General features: G+C 52.5%; 1 protein-coding gene across 2 annotated transcripts in view; it reads left to right on the forward strand.

Moving 5' to 3' along the window:
* Positions 1-14706, forward strand: part of sipa1 (signal-induced proliferation-associated 1) — a 131706-nt gene extending 117000 nt beyond the window's left edge. For both annotated transcript variants that reach the window (XM_085976234.1, XM_085976236.1), the window contains one exon: positions 13812-14706. In XM_085976234.1, the coding sequence (XP_085832360.1) occupies positions 13812-13823 (12 nt within the window). In that variant the 3' untranslated portion in view covers positions 13824-14706. The remainder of the gene's footprint in view (positions 1-13811) is intronic.
* The last annotated feature ends 701 nt before the right edge of the window (positions 14707-15407 follow it).

A 15407-nucleotide genomic window follows, 5' to 3' on the forward strand; every position in this document is an offset into this window, starting at 1 on the left:
CACGGCTTAGATACAGAGTAAAGCTCCCTCTACACTGTCCCGTCAAACACTCCTAGGGCAGGTACAGCACGGGTTAGATACAGAGTAAATCTCCCTCTACACTGTCCCATCAAACACTCCCAGGGCAGGTACAGCACGGGTTAGATACAGAGTAAAGCTCCCTCTACACTGTCCCGTCAAACACTCCCAGGGCAGGTACAGCACGGGTTAGATACAGAGTAAAGCTCCCTCTACACTGTCCCATCAAACACTGCCAGGGCAGGTACAGCATGGGTTAGATACAGAGTAAAGCTCCCTCTACACTGTCCCATCAAACACTCCCAGGGCAGGTACAGCACGGGTTAGATACAGAGTAAAGCTCCCTCTACACTGTCCCATCAAACACTGCCAGGGCAGGTACAGCACGGGTTAGATACAGAGTAAAGCTCCCTCTACACTGTCCCATCAAACACTCCCAGGGCAGGTTCAGCACGGGTTAGATACAGGGTAAAGCTCCCTCTACACTGTCCCATCAAACACTCCCAGGGCAGGTACAGCACTGGTTAGATACAGAGTAAAGCTCCCTCTACACTGTCCCATCAAACACTGCCAGGGCAGGTACAGCATGGGTTAGATACAGAGTAAAGCTCCCTCTACACTGTCCCATCAAACACTCCCAGGGCAGGTACAGCACGGGTTAGATACAGAGTAAAGCTCCCTCTACACTGTCCCATCAAACACTGCCAGGGCAGGTACAGCACGGGTTAGATACAGAGTAAAGCTCCGTCTACACTGTCCCATCAAACACTCCCAGGGCAGGTTCAGCACGGGTTAGATACAGAGTAAAGCTCCCTCTACACTGTCCCGTCAAACACTGCCAGGGCAGGTACAGCCCGGGTTAGATACAGAGTAAAGCTCCCTCTACACTGTCCCGTCAAACACTCCTAGGGCAGGTACAGCACGGGTTAGATACAGAGTAAAGCTCCCTCTACACTGTCCCATCACACACTCCCAGGGCAGGTGCAGCACGGGTTAGATACAGAGTAAAGCTCCCTCGACACTGTCCCATCAAACACTCCCAGGGCAGGTACAGCACGGGTTAGATACAGAGTAAAGCTCCCTCTACACTGTCCCGTCAATCACTCCCAGGGCAGGTACAGCACGGGTTAGATACAGAGTAAAGCTCCCTCTACACTGTCCCGTCAAACACTCCCAGGGCAGGTACAGCACGGGTTAGATACAGAGTAAAGCTCCCTCTACACTGTCCCATCAAACACTCCCAGTGCAGGTACAGCACGGGTTAGATACAGAGTAAAGCTCCCTCTACACTGTCCCATCAAACACTCCCAGGGCAGGTACAGCGCGGGTTAGATACAGAGTAAAGCTCCCTCTACACTGTCCCGTCAATCACTCCCAGGGCAGGTACAGCACGGGTTAGATACAGAGTAAAGCTCCCTCTACACTGTCCCGTCAAACACTCCCAGGGCAGGTACAGCACGGGTTAGATACAGAGTAAAGCTCCCTCTACACTGTCCCGTCAAACACTCCCAGGGCAGGTACAGCACGGGTTAGATACAGAGTAAAGCTCCCTCTACACTGTCCCATCAAACACTCCCAGGGCAGGTACAGCGCGGGTTAGATACAGAGTAAAGCTCCCTCTACACTGTCCCGTCAATCACTCCCAGGGCAGGTACAGCACGGGTTAGATACAGAGTAAAGCTCCCTCTACACTTTCCCGTCAAACACTCCCAGGGCAGGTAACTCCTCTGCCACTTCGCCCATCTGGAAATCCACAGACATTCCTCTCCGTGAAGCCAAGCACAGAGCAGCATTGGCATGGCTTGGGGAGCAGCCCTTCTTACCCATGTTATCCCCCCTTCCCCCCCATAGCAAGGAAATGGAAAAGGTGGGCGGAACCCTGGAAAGAGCAACAGGAATAAATCATTTTAAAAAGTAGAGAGCCTGGTAACCAAAGGAACTATTAAAACAATGTTTCAAAATATTTTCTGGACACAATAAGGGTCTTCTCTTCTTACTTCTTAGGCAGTCCCTCGGAATCGAGGATGACTTGCTTCCACACTAACAATGAGTTCTCAGGTGACTGATGAGTCCAATGCGGGACCTACAGTCTCTGTCACAGGTGGGGCAGACGGTGGTTGAAGGGGCGGGTGGGTGGGGTGCTTGGGTTGACGTGCGCTCCTTGCGCTGCCTGCGCTTGGCTTCCGCTTGCTCCCGGCAAAGAGACTCGAGGTGTTCAGCGCCTTCCCGGGTGCTTCTCCTCCACTTTGTGCGGTCTTGGGCCAGGGATTCCCAGGTGTCGGTGGGGATGTTACACTTTTTCAAGGAGGTTTTGAGGGTGTCCTTGAAGCGTTTCCTCTGCCCACCTGGGGCTCTCTTGCCGTGCCGGAGCTCCGAGTAAAGCGCTTGTTTTGGGAGTCTTGTATCGGGCATGCGGACGATGTGACCCGTCCATCGGAGCTGATCGAGTGTGGTCAAAGCTTCGATGCTGGGGATGTTGGCCTGAGCAAGAACACTGACGTTGGTGTGCCTATCCTGCCAATGGATTTGCAGGATCTTGCGGAGGCAGCGTTGTTGGTACCTCTCCAGTGCTTTGAGGTGCCTGCTGTACACGGTCCATGTCTCTGAGGCATAGAGGAGGGCGGGTATCACTACTGCTCTGTAGACCATGAGCTTAGTGCTGGGTTTGAGGTCCTGGTCTTCAAACACTCTCTTCCTCAGGCGACCGAAGGCTGCACTGGCACACTGAAGGCGGTGTTGGACTTCATCGTCGACGTCTGCCCTTGTTGACAGTCGGCTCCCGAGGTATGGAAAGTGGTCCACGTTGTGCAAGGCCTTGTCGTGGATTTTGATCATTGGGGGGCAGTACTGTGTGGCGGGGGCAGGTTGGTAGAGGACCTTTGTCTTACGGATGTTTAGTGTAAGGCCCATGCTCTCGTACGCTTCAGTGAAGGTGTTGGCGATAGCATACAATAAGGGTAGCAACCACATCAACAACATCTTGCATTTATATAGTGCCTTTAACGTAGTAAAACGTCCCAAGGTTGTTCACAGGAGCGATTATCAAACATAATTTGACACCGAGCCACATAAGGAGATATTAGGACAGGCTTGGTCAAAGAGGTCAGTTTTAAGGAGCGTCTTAAAGGAGGAGAGAGAGGCGGAGAGGTTTAGGGAGGGAATTCCAGAGCTTAGGGCCCAGGCAGCTGAAGGCACGGCCGCCAATGGTGGAGTGATGGAAATCAGAGATGTGCAAGAGGCCATAAATTGGAGGAGCGCAGAGATCTCGGAGGGTTCTGGGGCTGGAGGAGGTTACAGAGATAGGGAGGGAGGGGGTGAGAATAATCATCACTTGACAGAACCAGGGGTACCCCACGGTAACTGTGTGATATCGTTATGGTATCATAGTGTCACTATGATGCCTGCCATAATCGTCAGGAAGGTCCCAGGCTTCTCTACTCACCAGGACAATCCCAGGCCTCCACACCCACCAGGACAATCCCAGGCCTCCGCACCCACCAGGACAATCCCAGGCCTCCGCACCCACCAGGACAATCCCAGGCCTCCGCACCCACCAGGACAATCCCAGGCCTCCGCACCCACCAGGACAATCCCAGGCCTCCGCACCCACCAGGACAATCCCAGGCCTCCGCACCCACCAGGACAATCCCAGGCCTCCGCACCCACCAGGACAATCCCAGGCCTCCGCACCCACCAGGACAATCCCAGGCCTCCGCACCCACCAGGACAATCCCAGGCCTCTGCACCCACAAAGAAAAAAAGATTTGTATTTATATAGCGCCTTTTACGACCTCAGGACGTCCCAAAGCTCTTTACAGCCAATGATGTGCTATTTAGAAGTGTAGTCGCTGTTGTAATGTGGGAAATGCGGCAACAAATTTGCGCACAGCAAGCTCCCACAAACAGCAATGTGATAATGACCAGATCATGTTTTAATGATGTTGATTGAGGGATGAATATTGGCCCCAGGACACCGGGGAGAACTCCCCTGCTCTTCTTTGAAGTAGTGCCATGGGATCCTTTAAGTCCACCTGGGAGAGCAGACGGGGCCTCGGTTTAACGTCTCATCTGAAAGACGGCACCTCCGACAGTGCAGCACTCCCTCAGCACTGCACTGGAGTGTCAGCCTGGGTTCTGTGCTCAAGTCTCTGGTGTAGGACTGCAACCAACAACCTTCTGACTCAGAGGCGAGAGTGCTACCCACTGAGCCACGTTGGCACTGACTGACCATCAGTAAAATCACAGACCTCTCCAGTCATGAGCTAAAGCTGACTCTACATTGTCACTACAATGAGACTTCGTATCATCACTCTTCATTCCACCAAGCACAGCCCATGTACACTCTCCCCTATCACAGACTACCGACCCACTGAATCTCCTCCCACAGCCCATGTACACTCTCCCCTATCACAGACTACCGACCCACTGAATCTCCTCCCACAGCCCATGTACACTCTCCCCTATCACAGACTCTACCCACCCATTGAATCTCCTCCCACAGCCCATGGACACTCTCCCCTATCACGGACTCTACCCACCCATTGAATCTCCTCCCACAGCCCATGGACACTCTCCCCTATCACAGACTCTACCCACCCATTGAATCTCCTCCCACAGCCCATGGACACTCTCCCCTATCACAGACTCTACCCACCCATTGAATCTCCTCCCACAGCCCATGTACACTCTCCCCTATCACGGACTCTACCCACCCATTGAATCTCCTCCCACAGCCCATGGACACTCTCCCCTATCACAGACTCTACCCACCCATTGAATCTCCTCCCACAGCCCATGTACACTCTCCCCTATCACAGACTCTACCCACCCATTGAATCTCCTCCCACAGCCCATGTACACTCTCCCCTATCACAGACTCTACCCACCCATTGAATCTCCTCCCACAGCCCATGGACACTCTCCCCTATCACAGACTCTACCCACCCATTGAATCTCCTCCCACAGCCCATGGACACTCTCCCCTATCACAGACTCTACTCACCCATTGAATCTCCTCCCACAGCCCATGTACACTCTCCCCTATCATGGACTCTACCCACCCATTGAATCTCCTCCCACAGCCCATGTACACTCTCCCCTATCATGGACTCTACTCACCCATTGAATCTCCTCCCACAGCCGATCTACACTCTCCCCTATCATGGACTCTACCCACCCATTGAATCTCCTCCCACAGCCTATGTACACTCTCCCCTATCACAGACTCTACCCACCCATTGAATCTCCTCCCACAGCCCATGGACACTCTCCCCTATCACAGACTCTACCCACCCATTGAATCTCCTCCCACAGCCCATTGAATCTCCTCCCACAGCCCATGTACACTCTCCCCTATCACAGACTCTACCCACCCATTGAATCTCCTCCCACACCCCATGTACACTCTCCCCTATCACAGACTCTACCCACCCATTGAATCTCCTCCCACAGCCCATGTACATTCTCCCCTATCACAGACTCTACCCACCCATTGAATCTCCACCCACAGCCCATGTACACTCTCCCCTATCACGGACTCTACCCACCCATTGAATCTCCTCCCACAGCCCATGGACACTCTCCCCTATCACAGACTCTACCCACCCATTGAATCTCCTCCCACAGCCCGTGTACACTCTCCCCTATCACAGACTCTACCCACCCATTGAATCTCCTCCCACAGCCCCTGTACACTCTCCCCTATCACAGACTCTACCCACCCATTGAATCTCCTCCCACAGCCCATGGACACTCTCCCCTATCACAGACTCTACCCACCCATTGAATATCCTCCCACAGCCCATCTACACTCTCCCCTATCACAGACTCTACCCACCCATTGAATCTCCTCCCACAGCCCATGGACACTCTCCCCTATCACAGACTCTACCCACCCATTGAATATCCTCCCACAGCCCATGAACACTCTCCCCTATCACAGACTCTACTCACCCATTGAATCTCCTCCCACAGCCCATGTACACTCTCCCCTATCATGGACTCTACCCACCCATTGAATCTCCTCCCACAGCCCATGTACACTCTCCCCTATCATGGACTCTACTCACCCATTGAATCTCCTCCCACAGCCGATCTACACTCTCCCCTATCATGGACTCTACCCACCCATTGAATCTCCTCCCACAGCCTATGTACACTCTCCCCTATCACAGACTCTACCCACCCATTGAATCTCCTCCCACAGCCCATGGACACTCTCCCCTATCACAGACTCTACCCACCCATTGAATCTCCTCCCACAGCCCATTGAATCTCCTCCCACAGCCCATGTACACTCTCCCCTATCACAGACTCTACCCACCCATTGAATCTCCTCCCACACCCCATGTACACTCTCCCCTATAACAGACTCTACCCACCCATTGAATCTCCTCCCACAGCCCATGTACATTCTCCCCTATCACAGACTCTACCCACCCATTGAATCTCCACCCACAGCCCATGTACACTCTCCCCTATCACGGACTCTACCCACCCATTGAATCTCCTCCCACAGCCCATGGACACTCTCCCCTATCACGGTCTCTACCCACCCATTGAATCTCCTCCCACAGCCCATGTACACTCTCCCCTATCACAGACTCTACCCACCCATTGAATCTCCTCCCACAGCCCATGGACACTCTCCCCTATCACGGACTCTACCCACCCATTGAATCTCCTCCCACAGCCCATGGACACTCTCCCCTATTAGGGACTCTACCCACCCACTGAATCTCCTCCCACAGCCCATGTACACTCTCCCCTGTCACGGACGCTACCCACCCATTGAATCTCCTCCCACAGCCCATGTACACTCTCCCCTATCACAGACTCTACCCACCCATTGAATCTCCTCCCACAGCCCATGTACACTCTCCCCTATCACGGACTCTACCCACCCATTGAATCTCCTCCCACAGCCCATGGACACTCTCCCCTATCACGGACTCTACCCACCCATTGAATCTCCTCCCACAGCCCATGGACACTCTCCCCTATCACAGACTCTACCCACCCATTGAATCTCCTCCCACAGCCCATGGACACTCTCCCCTATCATGGACTCTACCCACCCACTGAATCTCCTCCCACAGCCCATGGACACTCTCCCCTATCATGGACTCTACCCACCCACTGAATCTCCTCCCACAGCCCATGTACACTCATAGAATCATAGAAAGTTACAGCACGGAAGGAGGCCATTTCGACCCATCGTGTCCGCACCAGCCAACAAAGAGCTCTCCAGCCTAATCCCACTTCCCAGCTCTTGGTCCGTAGCCCTGCAGGTTAGAGCATCCCAAGTGCACATCCAAGTACTTTTTAAATGTGGTGAGGGTTCCTGCCTCTACCACCCTTTCAGGCAGTGAGTTCCAGACCCCCACAACCCTCTGGGTGAAGAAATTTCCCCTCAAATCCCCTCTAAACCTTCCACCAATTACTTTAAACTCTCCCCTATCATGGACTCTACCCACCCACTGAATTTCCTCCCACAACCCATGTACACTCTCCCCTATCATGTACTACATTCTCGTGACACCACTATCCAACTCTGGCTTGTTGTCCTCCACCCATCTCTACGCCCCAATCCTACAGCATCGGGTCCCCTGTGTCCCAGGGAGTATGTGACCACTTCAGACTGCCCCGGTGCCTCTAGCCTTGAGTGCTGCTTTTTGACTATCAATAGGGTGGGGGGGGGTGGGGGGATGCATTTTATTATGTCAATGTGCAGCCCCCAAACTCGATGTCCTTGCCATCATAGAGGAAACATTAACGCTCTCCGTCTTGGCTGGATTTGAATCGCGGTCCTGAAGGTCGCAGTTATCACCGTCTGCAGCGCACCCTCCCCATCTACAAATTCGGTTTTTTTAAATTGTCGATAAGAACATAAGAAATAGGAGCAGGAGTCGGCCACTCGGCCCCTCGAACCTGCTCCGCCATTCAATAAGATCATGGCTGATCTGATCTTCCACCTCAACTCCACTTTCCCGCCCGATCCCCGTATCCCTCGATTCCCCCAGAGTCCCAAAATCTATCGCTCTCTGCCAGATAGGCTTTCGACTCCATCTGGCATGACGGTTTATTCCTGAAACTTATCGAAAGTGGGGTAGGAGGGAAAACATATGATGTAATTAAATCAATGTATACAAACATTGAATCTCCTCCCACAGCCCATGGACACGCTCCCCTATCACGGACTCTACCCACTCATTGAATCTCCTCCCACAGCCCATGGACACTCTCCCCTATCACAGACTCTACCCACCCATTGAATCTCCTCCCACAGCCCATGGACACTCTCCCCTATCACAGACTCTACCCACCCATTGAATCTCCTCCCACAGCCCATGGACACTCTCCCCTATCACAGACTCTACCCACTCATTTAATCTCCTCCCACAGCCCATGGACACTCTCCCCTCTCACAGACTCTACCCACCCATTGAATCTCCTCCCACAGCCCATGGACACTCTCCCCTATCACAGACTCTACCCACTCATTTAATCTCCTCCCACAGCCCATGGACACTCTCCCCTATCACAGACTCTACCCACTCATTTAATCTCCTCCCACAGCCCATGTACACTCTCCCCTATCACAGACTCTACCCACTCATTTAATCTCCTCCCACAGCCCATGGACACTCTCCCCTATCACAGACTCTACCCACTCATTTAATCTCCTCCCACAGCCCATGTACACTCTCCCCTATCACAGACTCTACCCACTCATTTAATCTCCTCCCACAGCCCATGGACACTCTCCCCTATCACGGACTCTACCGACCCATTGAATCTCCTCCCACAGCCCATGGACACTCTCCCCTATCATGGACTCTACCCACCCACTGAATCTCCTCCCACAGCCCATGTACACTCTCCCCTATCACAGACTCTACCCACCCATTGAATCTCCTCACACAGCCCATGTACACTCTCCCCTATCATGGACTCTACCCACCCATTGAATCTCCTCCCACAGCCCATGGACACTCTCCCCTATCATGGACTCTACCCACCCATTGAATCTCCTCCCACAGCCCATGTACACTCTCCCCTCTCACAGACTCTACCCACCCATTGAATCTCCTCCCACAGCCCATGGACACTCTCCCCTATCACGGACTCTACCCACCCATTGAATCTCCTCCCACAGCCCATGGACACTCTCCCCTATCACGGACTCTACCCACCCATTGAATCTCCTCCCACAGCCCATGGACACTCTCCCCTATCACGGACTCTACCCACCCATTGAATCTCCTCCCACAGCCCATGGACACTCTCCCCTATCACGGACTCTACCCACTCATTGAATCTCCTCCCACAGCCCATGGACACTCTCCCCTATCATGGACTCTACCCACCCACTGAATCTCCTCCCACAGCCCATGTACACTCTCCCCTATCACAGACTCTACCCACCCATTGAATCTCCTCCCACAGCCCATGGACACTCTCCCCTATCATGGACTCTACCCACCCACTGAATCTCCTCCCACAGCCCATGGACACTCTCCCCTATCACGGACTCTACCCACCCATTGAATCTCCTCCCACAGCCCATGTACACTCTCCCCTATCACAGACTCTACCCACCCATTGAATCTCCTCCCACAGCCCATGGACACTCTCCCCTATCACAGACTCTACCCACTCATTGAATCTCCTCCCACAGCCCATGGACACTCTCCCCTATCACGGACTCTACCCACCCATTGAATCTCCTCCCACAGCCCATGTACACTCTCCCCTATCACAGACTCTACCCACTCATTGAATCTCCTCCCACAGCCCATGGACACGCTCCCCTATCACGGACTCTACCCACCCATTGAATCTCCTCCCACAGCCCATGGACACTCTCCCCTATCACAGACTCTACCCACTCATTGAATCTCCTCCCACAGCCCATGGACACTCTCCCCTATCACGGACTCTACCCACCCATTGAATCTCCTCCCACAGCCCATGGACACTCTCCCCTATCACAGACTCTACCCACTCATTGAATCTCCTCCCACAGCCCATGGACACTCTCCCCTATCACAGACTCTACCCACTCATTGAATCTCCTCCCACAGCCCATGGACACTCTCCCCTATCACAGACTCTACCCACTCATTGAATCTCCTCCCACAGCCCATGGACACGCTCCCCTATCACGGACTCTACCCACTCATTGAATCTCCTCCCATAGCCCATGTACACTCTCCCCTATCACGGACTCTACCCACCCATTGAATCTCCTCCCACAGCCCATGGACACTCTCCCCTATCACGGACTCTACCCACCCATTGAATCTCCTCCCACAGCCCATGGACACTCTCCCCTATCACGGACTCTACCCACCCATTGAATCTCCTCCCACAGCGATGGACACGCTCCCCTATCACAGACTCTACCCACCCATTGAATCTCCTCCCACAGCCCATGGACACTCTCCCCTATCATGGACTCTACCCACCCACTGAATCTCGTCCCACAGCCCGTGTACACTCATAGAATCGTAGAAAGTTACAGCACGGAAGGAGGCCATTTCGGCCCATCGTGTCCGCACCAGCCAACAAAGAGCTCTCCAGCCTAATCCCACTTCCCAGCTCTTGGTCCGTAGCCCTGCAGGTTAGAGCATCCCAAGTGCACATCCAAGTACTTTTTAAATGTGGTGAGGGTAGGAGGGAATATACTCAACGACTGAGCCTCCACAGCCCTCTGGGGCAGAGAATTCCAAAGATTCACCGCCCTCTGAGTGAAGAAATTCCTCCTCATCTCAGTCCTAAATGGCCGACCTCTTATCCTGAGACTGTGACCCCTGGTTCTAGACTCTCCATCCAGGGGGAAACATCCTCCCAGCATCTACCCTGTCAATCCCCCTCAGAATCTTACATGTTTCAATGAGAATACTGACATTATGGATTTGTAGCTATATGACGAGTACAATAAATAATTCAAAAGGCTAATGGATGCTGGCCTTCATCTCAAGAGGTGGAAGTTATTTTACAACTGTAGTGGAGCTTTGGTCAGATCCCGTCTGGAGTCACTGCGTTCAGTCCTGGGCTCCACACCTCGGGAAGGATATATATATATTCTCTTTTTTTTTTTAATCCACACTTTCGTCTGAGCTTTTTTCTTCCCTCCCACATGGCAGCTATCCTTCATTCTACCAGGGCCATTCACACTTCATCCACAGCCATCCTTTGTTCCTTGAAGGATAGCAAAACACTGCGGATGCTGGAAATCCGGAATAACAACAGAAGATGCTGGAAAAACTCAGCAGGCCAGGCAACATCCGTGGAGAGAAATTAGAGTCGACGTTTTGGGTCGAAACCCTTTTTCAAAAACTGGAAAGGAAATTAAATAGATCGAAGGCAGGGCAGCGTTAGAACAAAAGAAATAAAAGAGTCATTAAGAGGTATTCAAAACCAGACGAGATGGTGATAGGACAGTGGAGACAAAAGACGGCTCTAGATTAGGTGTGAAGTGTACTGGCAATGTCTCCACTTGTCCTATTACCATCTTGAATACCTCTTAATGTCTCTTTACTTCTTTTGTTCTAACACAGCCCTGCCTTCGATCTATCTCATTTCCTTTCCAGTTTTGAAAAAGGGTTTCGACCCGAAACGTCGACTCTAATTTCTCTCCACGGATGTTGCCTGGCCTGCTGAGTTTTTCCAGCATTTTCTGTTGTTATTTCTTTGTTCCTTGAGTATCTCTCAATGTCTCTCAATCTCTCCGGCCTTCCATCCTCTCACAGACCTTCCCTTTAGTTCTTTCATCCCCTCCCCCTTTTCCCAGCCCCTAAACTTGCTTTAAAATCTGTCCCCTTCCCTGTTTTTTTTCCCCAGTTCTGACAAAAAGGTCTTCGACCTGAAACGTTAACTCTTGTTTCTCTCTCCACGGACGCTGCCCTGGCCTGCCGAGTTTTTCCAGCGTTTTCTGTTGTTATTAAGGAAACACAAAAAGTTATTATGCAGGTGATCAGGAAGGCCAATGGAATCTTGGCTTTTATTGCAAGGGGGATGGAGTATAAAAACAGGGACGTCTTGCTGCAGTTATACAGGGTATTGGTGAGGCCACACCTGGAATACTGCGTGCAGTTCTGGTTTCCATATTTAAGAAAAGATATACTTGCTCTCGAGGCGGTTCAGAGAAGGTTCACTCAGTTGATTCCGGAGATGAGGGGGTTGACGTATGAGGAAAGGTTGAGTAGGTTGGGCCTCTACTCATTGGAGTTCAGAAGAATGAGAGGCGATCTCATCGAAACATATAAGATTGTGAGGGGGCTTGATCGGGTGGATGCAGTGAGGATGTTTCCACTGATGGGTGAGACTAGAACTAGGGGGCATAATCTAAGAATAAGGGGCTGCGCTTTCAAAACTGAGATGAGGAGAAACTTCTTCACTCAGAGGGTAGTAAATCTATGGAGTTTGCTACCCCAGAGAGCTGTGGAAGCTGCGACATTAAATAAATTTAAAATGGAGATAGACAGTTTCCTAGCAGATAAGGGAATTAGGGGTTACGGGGAGAGGGCAGGGAAGTGGACGTGAGTCTAGATTCGGATCAGCCATGATCTTATTGAATGGCGGAGCAGGCCCGAGGGGCCGTATGGCCTACTCCTGCTCCTACTTCTTATGTTCTTATATTGGGCCTAGGAGGGGGAGCAGCGCGGATACACCAGAATGACACCCCGGGGGGTTAAAAGGGTTAAATTACGAGGACAGGTTGCACAGACTGGGCTTGTATTCCCTCGAGTTTAGAAGATTAAGGGGTGATCTAATCGAGGTGTTTAAGATGATTAAAGGATTCGATCGGGTGGATAGAGAGAGACTATTTCCTCTGGTGGGGGGAGTCCAGAACGAGGGGGCATCACCTTCAAATTAGAGCCAGGCCGTTCAGGGGGTGATGTCGGGAAGCACTTCTTCACACAAAGGGTGGTGGAAATCTGGAACTCTCTCCCCTAAAAAGCTGTCGAGGCTGGGGGTCAATTGAAAATGTCAAAACTGAGATTGATAGATTTTTGTTCGGTGAGTGTATTAAGGGTTACGGAACCAAAGTGGGTAGATGGAGTTAAGATACAGATCAGCCGTGGTCTAAATGAAAGACGGAACAGACTCGAAGGGCCAAATGGCCTCCTCCTGTTCCTATGTACTATTTTTTTGGTGGTTGGTTGGGGGCAGGGAGCAGGGGGCGGGGGGGATGGTGGGGGGGGATGGACTGAAGCCTCAATGCCACACGGACTCACATTTTGGGCTTCCTGGGGTCACGTTGTGAGGTTTTAATAAAGTGTTTATCCCCGGTGATGTCATGCTAAAAGCTGCACAGTGTGAGGTCAGCAGGGGAAAGTGCCCCGTCCTGCCGAGACAGAACTGACATCAATGCTTCCTAGATTGGGTTGGGGGGGGGAACCAACTTTGCCAGGATGCGTCCTGCCGAGTACCAGTCTGTGGCCTGCTGCTGAGAAAGTGCTCGCGTTGTGGATGTCGACAGGGCTGTGATGCCCCCCCGCCCCCATGGTAGAATAGCCTGCCAATAGCCACACGGTTTCCCTCAACATGAAACCATTTTAATGGTGGGTGGATGGAGGGGCTGAATGTGGGTGGTTCCTGCGAGGGTTAGAGGGAGGGACTGTGGGTGGTGGAGGCTGAGGACGGAGGGGCTGTGGGTGGGGGAGAGGCTGTGGGTGGGGGAGGGGCTGTGGATGGGGAGGGGCTGTGGGTAGGAGTCGCTGTGTATGCAGTTTTGTATCAGTCAGTTCCTGTTTGATCTCTGAGCATTTCTCTTTACTTTACAGATGGCGAAATAGGAGGGTGACTAACTGTGATCTCGTGAGGATTAACTCACCGCGAGGATTAACCGCGGTCTCATTCACCGCAAGGATTAACCGAGTTCTCATTCACCGCGAGGATTAACCGCAGTGTCACTCACCGCAAGGATTAACCGCGGTCTCATTCACCGCGGGGATTATCCGCGGTCTCACTCACCGCGAGGATTAACCGCGGTCTCATTTACCGCGAGGATTAACCGCGGTGTCACTCACCGCAAGGATTAACCGCGGTGTCACTCACCGTGAGGATTATTCGTGGTCTCATTCACCGCGAGGATTAACCGTGGTCTCACTCACCACGAGGATTAACCGTGGTCTCAGTTACCGTGAGGATTAACCGTGGTCTCACTCACCGCAAGGATTAACCGCGGTCTCATTCACCGCGAGGATTAACTGTGGTGTCATTCACAGCGAGGATTAATCATGATCTCACTCACCGCGGGGATTAACCACAGTCTCATTCACCGTGAGGATTAACCGCGGTTTCACTCACCGCAGGGAATAACCACGGTCTCACGCACCGCGAGGATTAACCGTGGTCTCAGTCACCGCAGGGATTAACCGTGATGTCACTCACCGCAAGGATTAACCGTGGTCTCACTCACCGCGGTAATTATCCGCGGTCTCACTCACCGCAAGGATTAACCGCGGTGTCACTCACCGTGAGGATTAACCACGGTCTCACTCACTCACGGCGGGGGGATTAACCACGGTCTCACTCACCATGAGGATTAACCGCGGTCTCACTCACTGCGAGGATTAACCACGGTCTCAGTCACGGCGGGGGATTAACCACGGTCTCACCCACTGGTTGTATGTACTCTGTACCAGTTAGCTGTGCAATAAACACACTATTCACTCACTGCACGACCACCTCCTGTTTCATTTTATAAGTGGGGTCAATGCTGATACGTAATTCTTGACCCACTCTGGGGTAGAGGTGAGTTTGGGCTACAGGGATTACCCTGGGGGTAGTGGTGAGTTTGGGGGTACAGGAGAAGAGTAGAGGGAGTTTTCCCAGGTGTACTGAGGCCAATATTTATCCCTCAATCAACATCACTAAAAAAAAAATTATCTGGTCATTTATCTCATTGCGGTTTGTGGGAGCTTGCTGTGCACAAATTGGCTGCTGCGTTTCCTACATTACAACAGTGACCACACTTCAAAAGTACTTCATTGGCTGTAAAGCGCTTTGGGACGTCCTGAGATGGTGAAAGGCGCTATAGAAATGCAAGGCTTTTTTTTCTTTTTGAGTCAGACGGACGTGGGTTCGAGCCCCACTCCAGAGACTTGAGCCCATAATCCAGACCAGTACTGAGGGAGCGCCGCACTGTCGGAGGGGCAGTACTGAGGAAGCGCCGCACTGTCAGAGGGGCAGTGCCGAGGGAGCGCTGCACTGTCGGAGGGGCAGTACTGAGGGAGATCCGCACTGTCGGAGGGGCAGTGCCGAGGGAGCGCTGCACTGTCGGAGGGGCAGTACTGAGGGAGCTCCGCACTGTCGGAGGGGCGGTACTGAGGGAACGCCGCACTGTCGGAGGGGCAGTACTGAGGGAGCGCCGCACT

Source organism: Somniosus microcephalus, unplaced genomic scaffold, assembly GCF_052327205.1.
Source record: "Somniosus microcephalus isolate GS21.2 unplaced genomic scaffold, FLI_Smic_1.0 unresolved_chr2, whole genome shotgun sequence".
Taxonomy (NCBI): domain Eukaryota; kingdom Metazoa; phylum Chordata; class Chondrichthyes; order Squaliformes; family Somniosidae; genus Somniosus; species Somniosus microcephalus.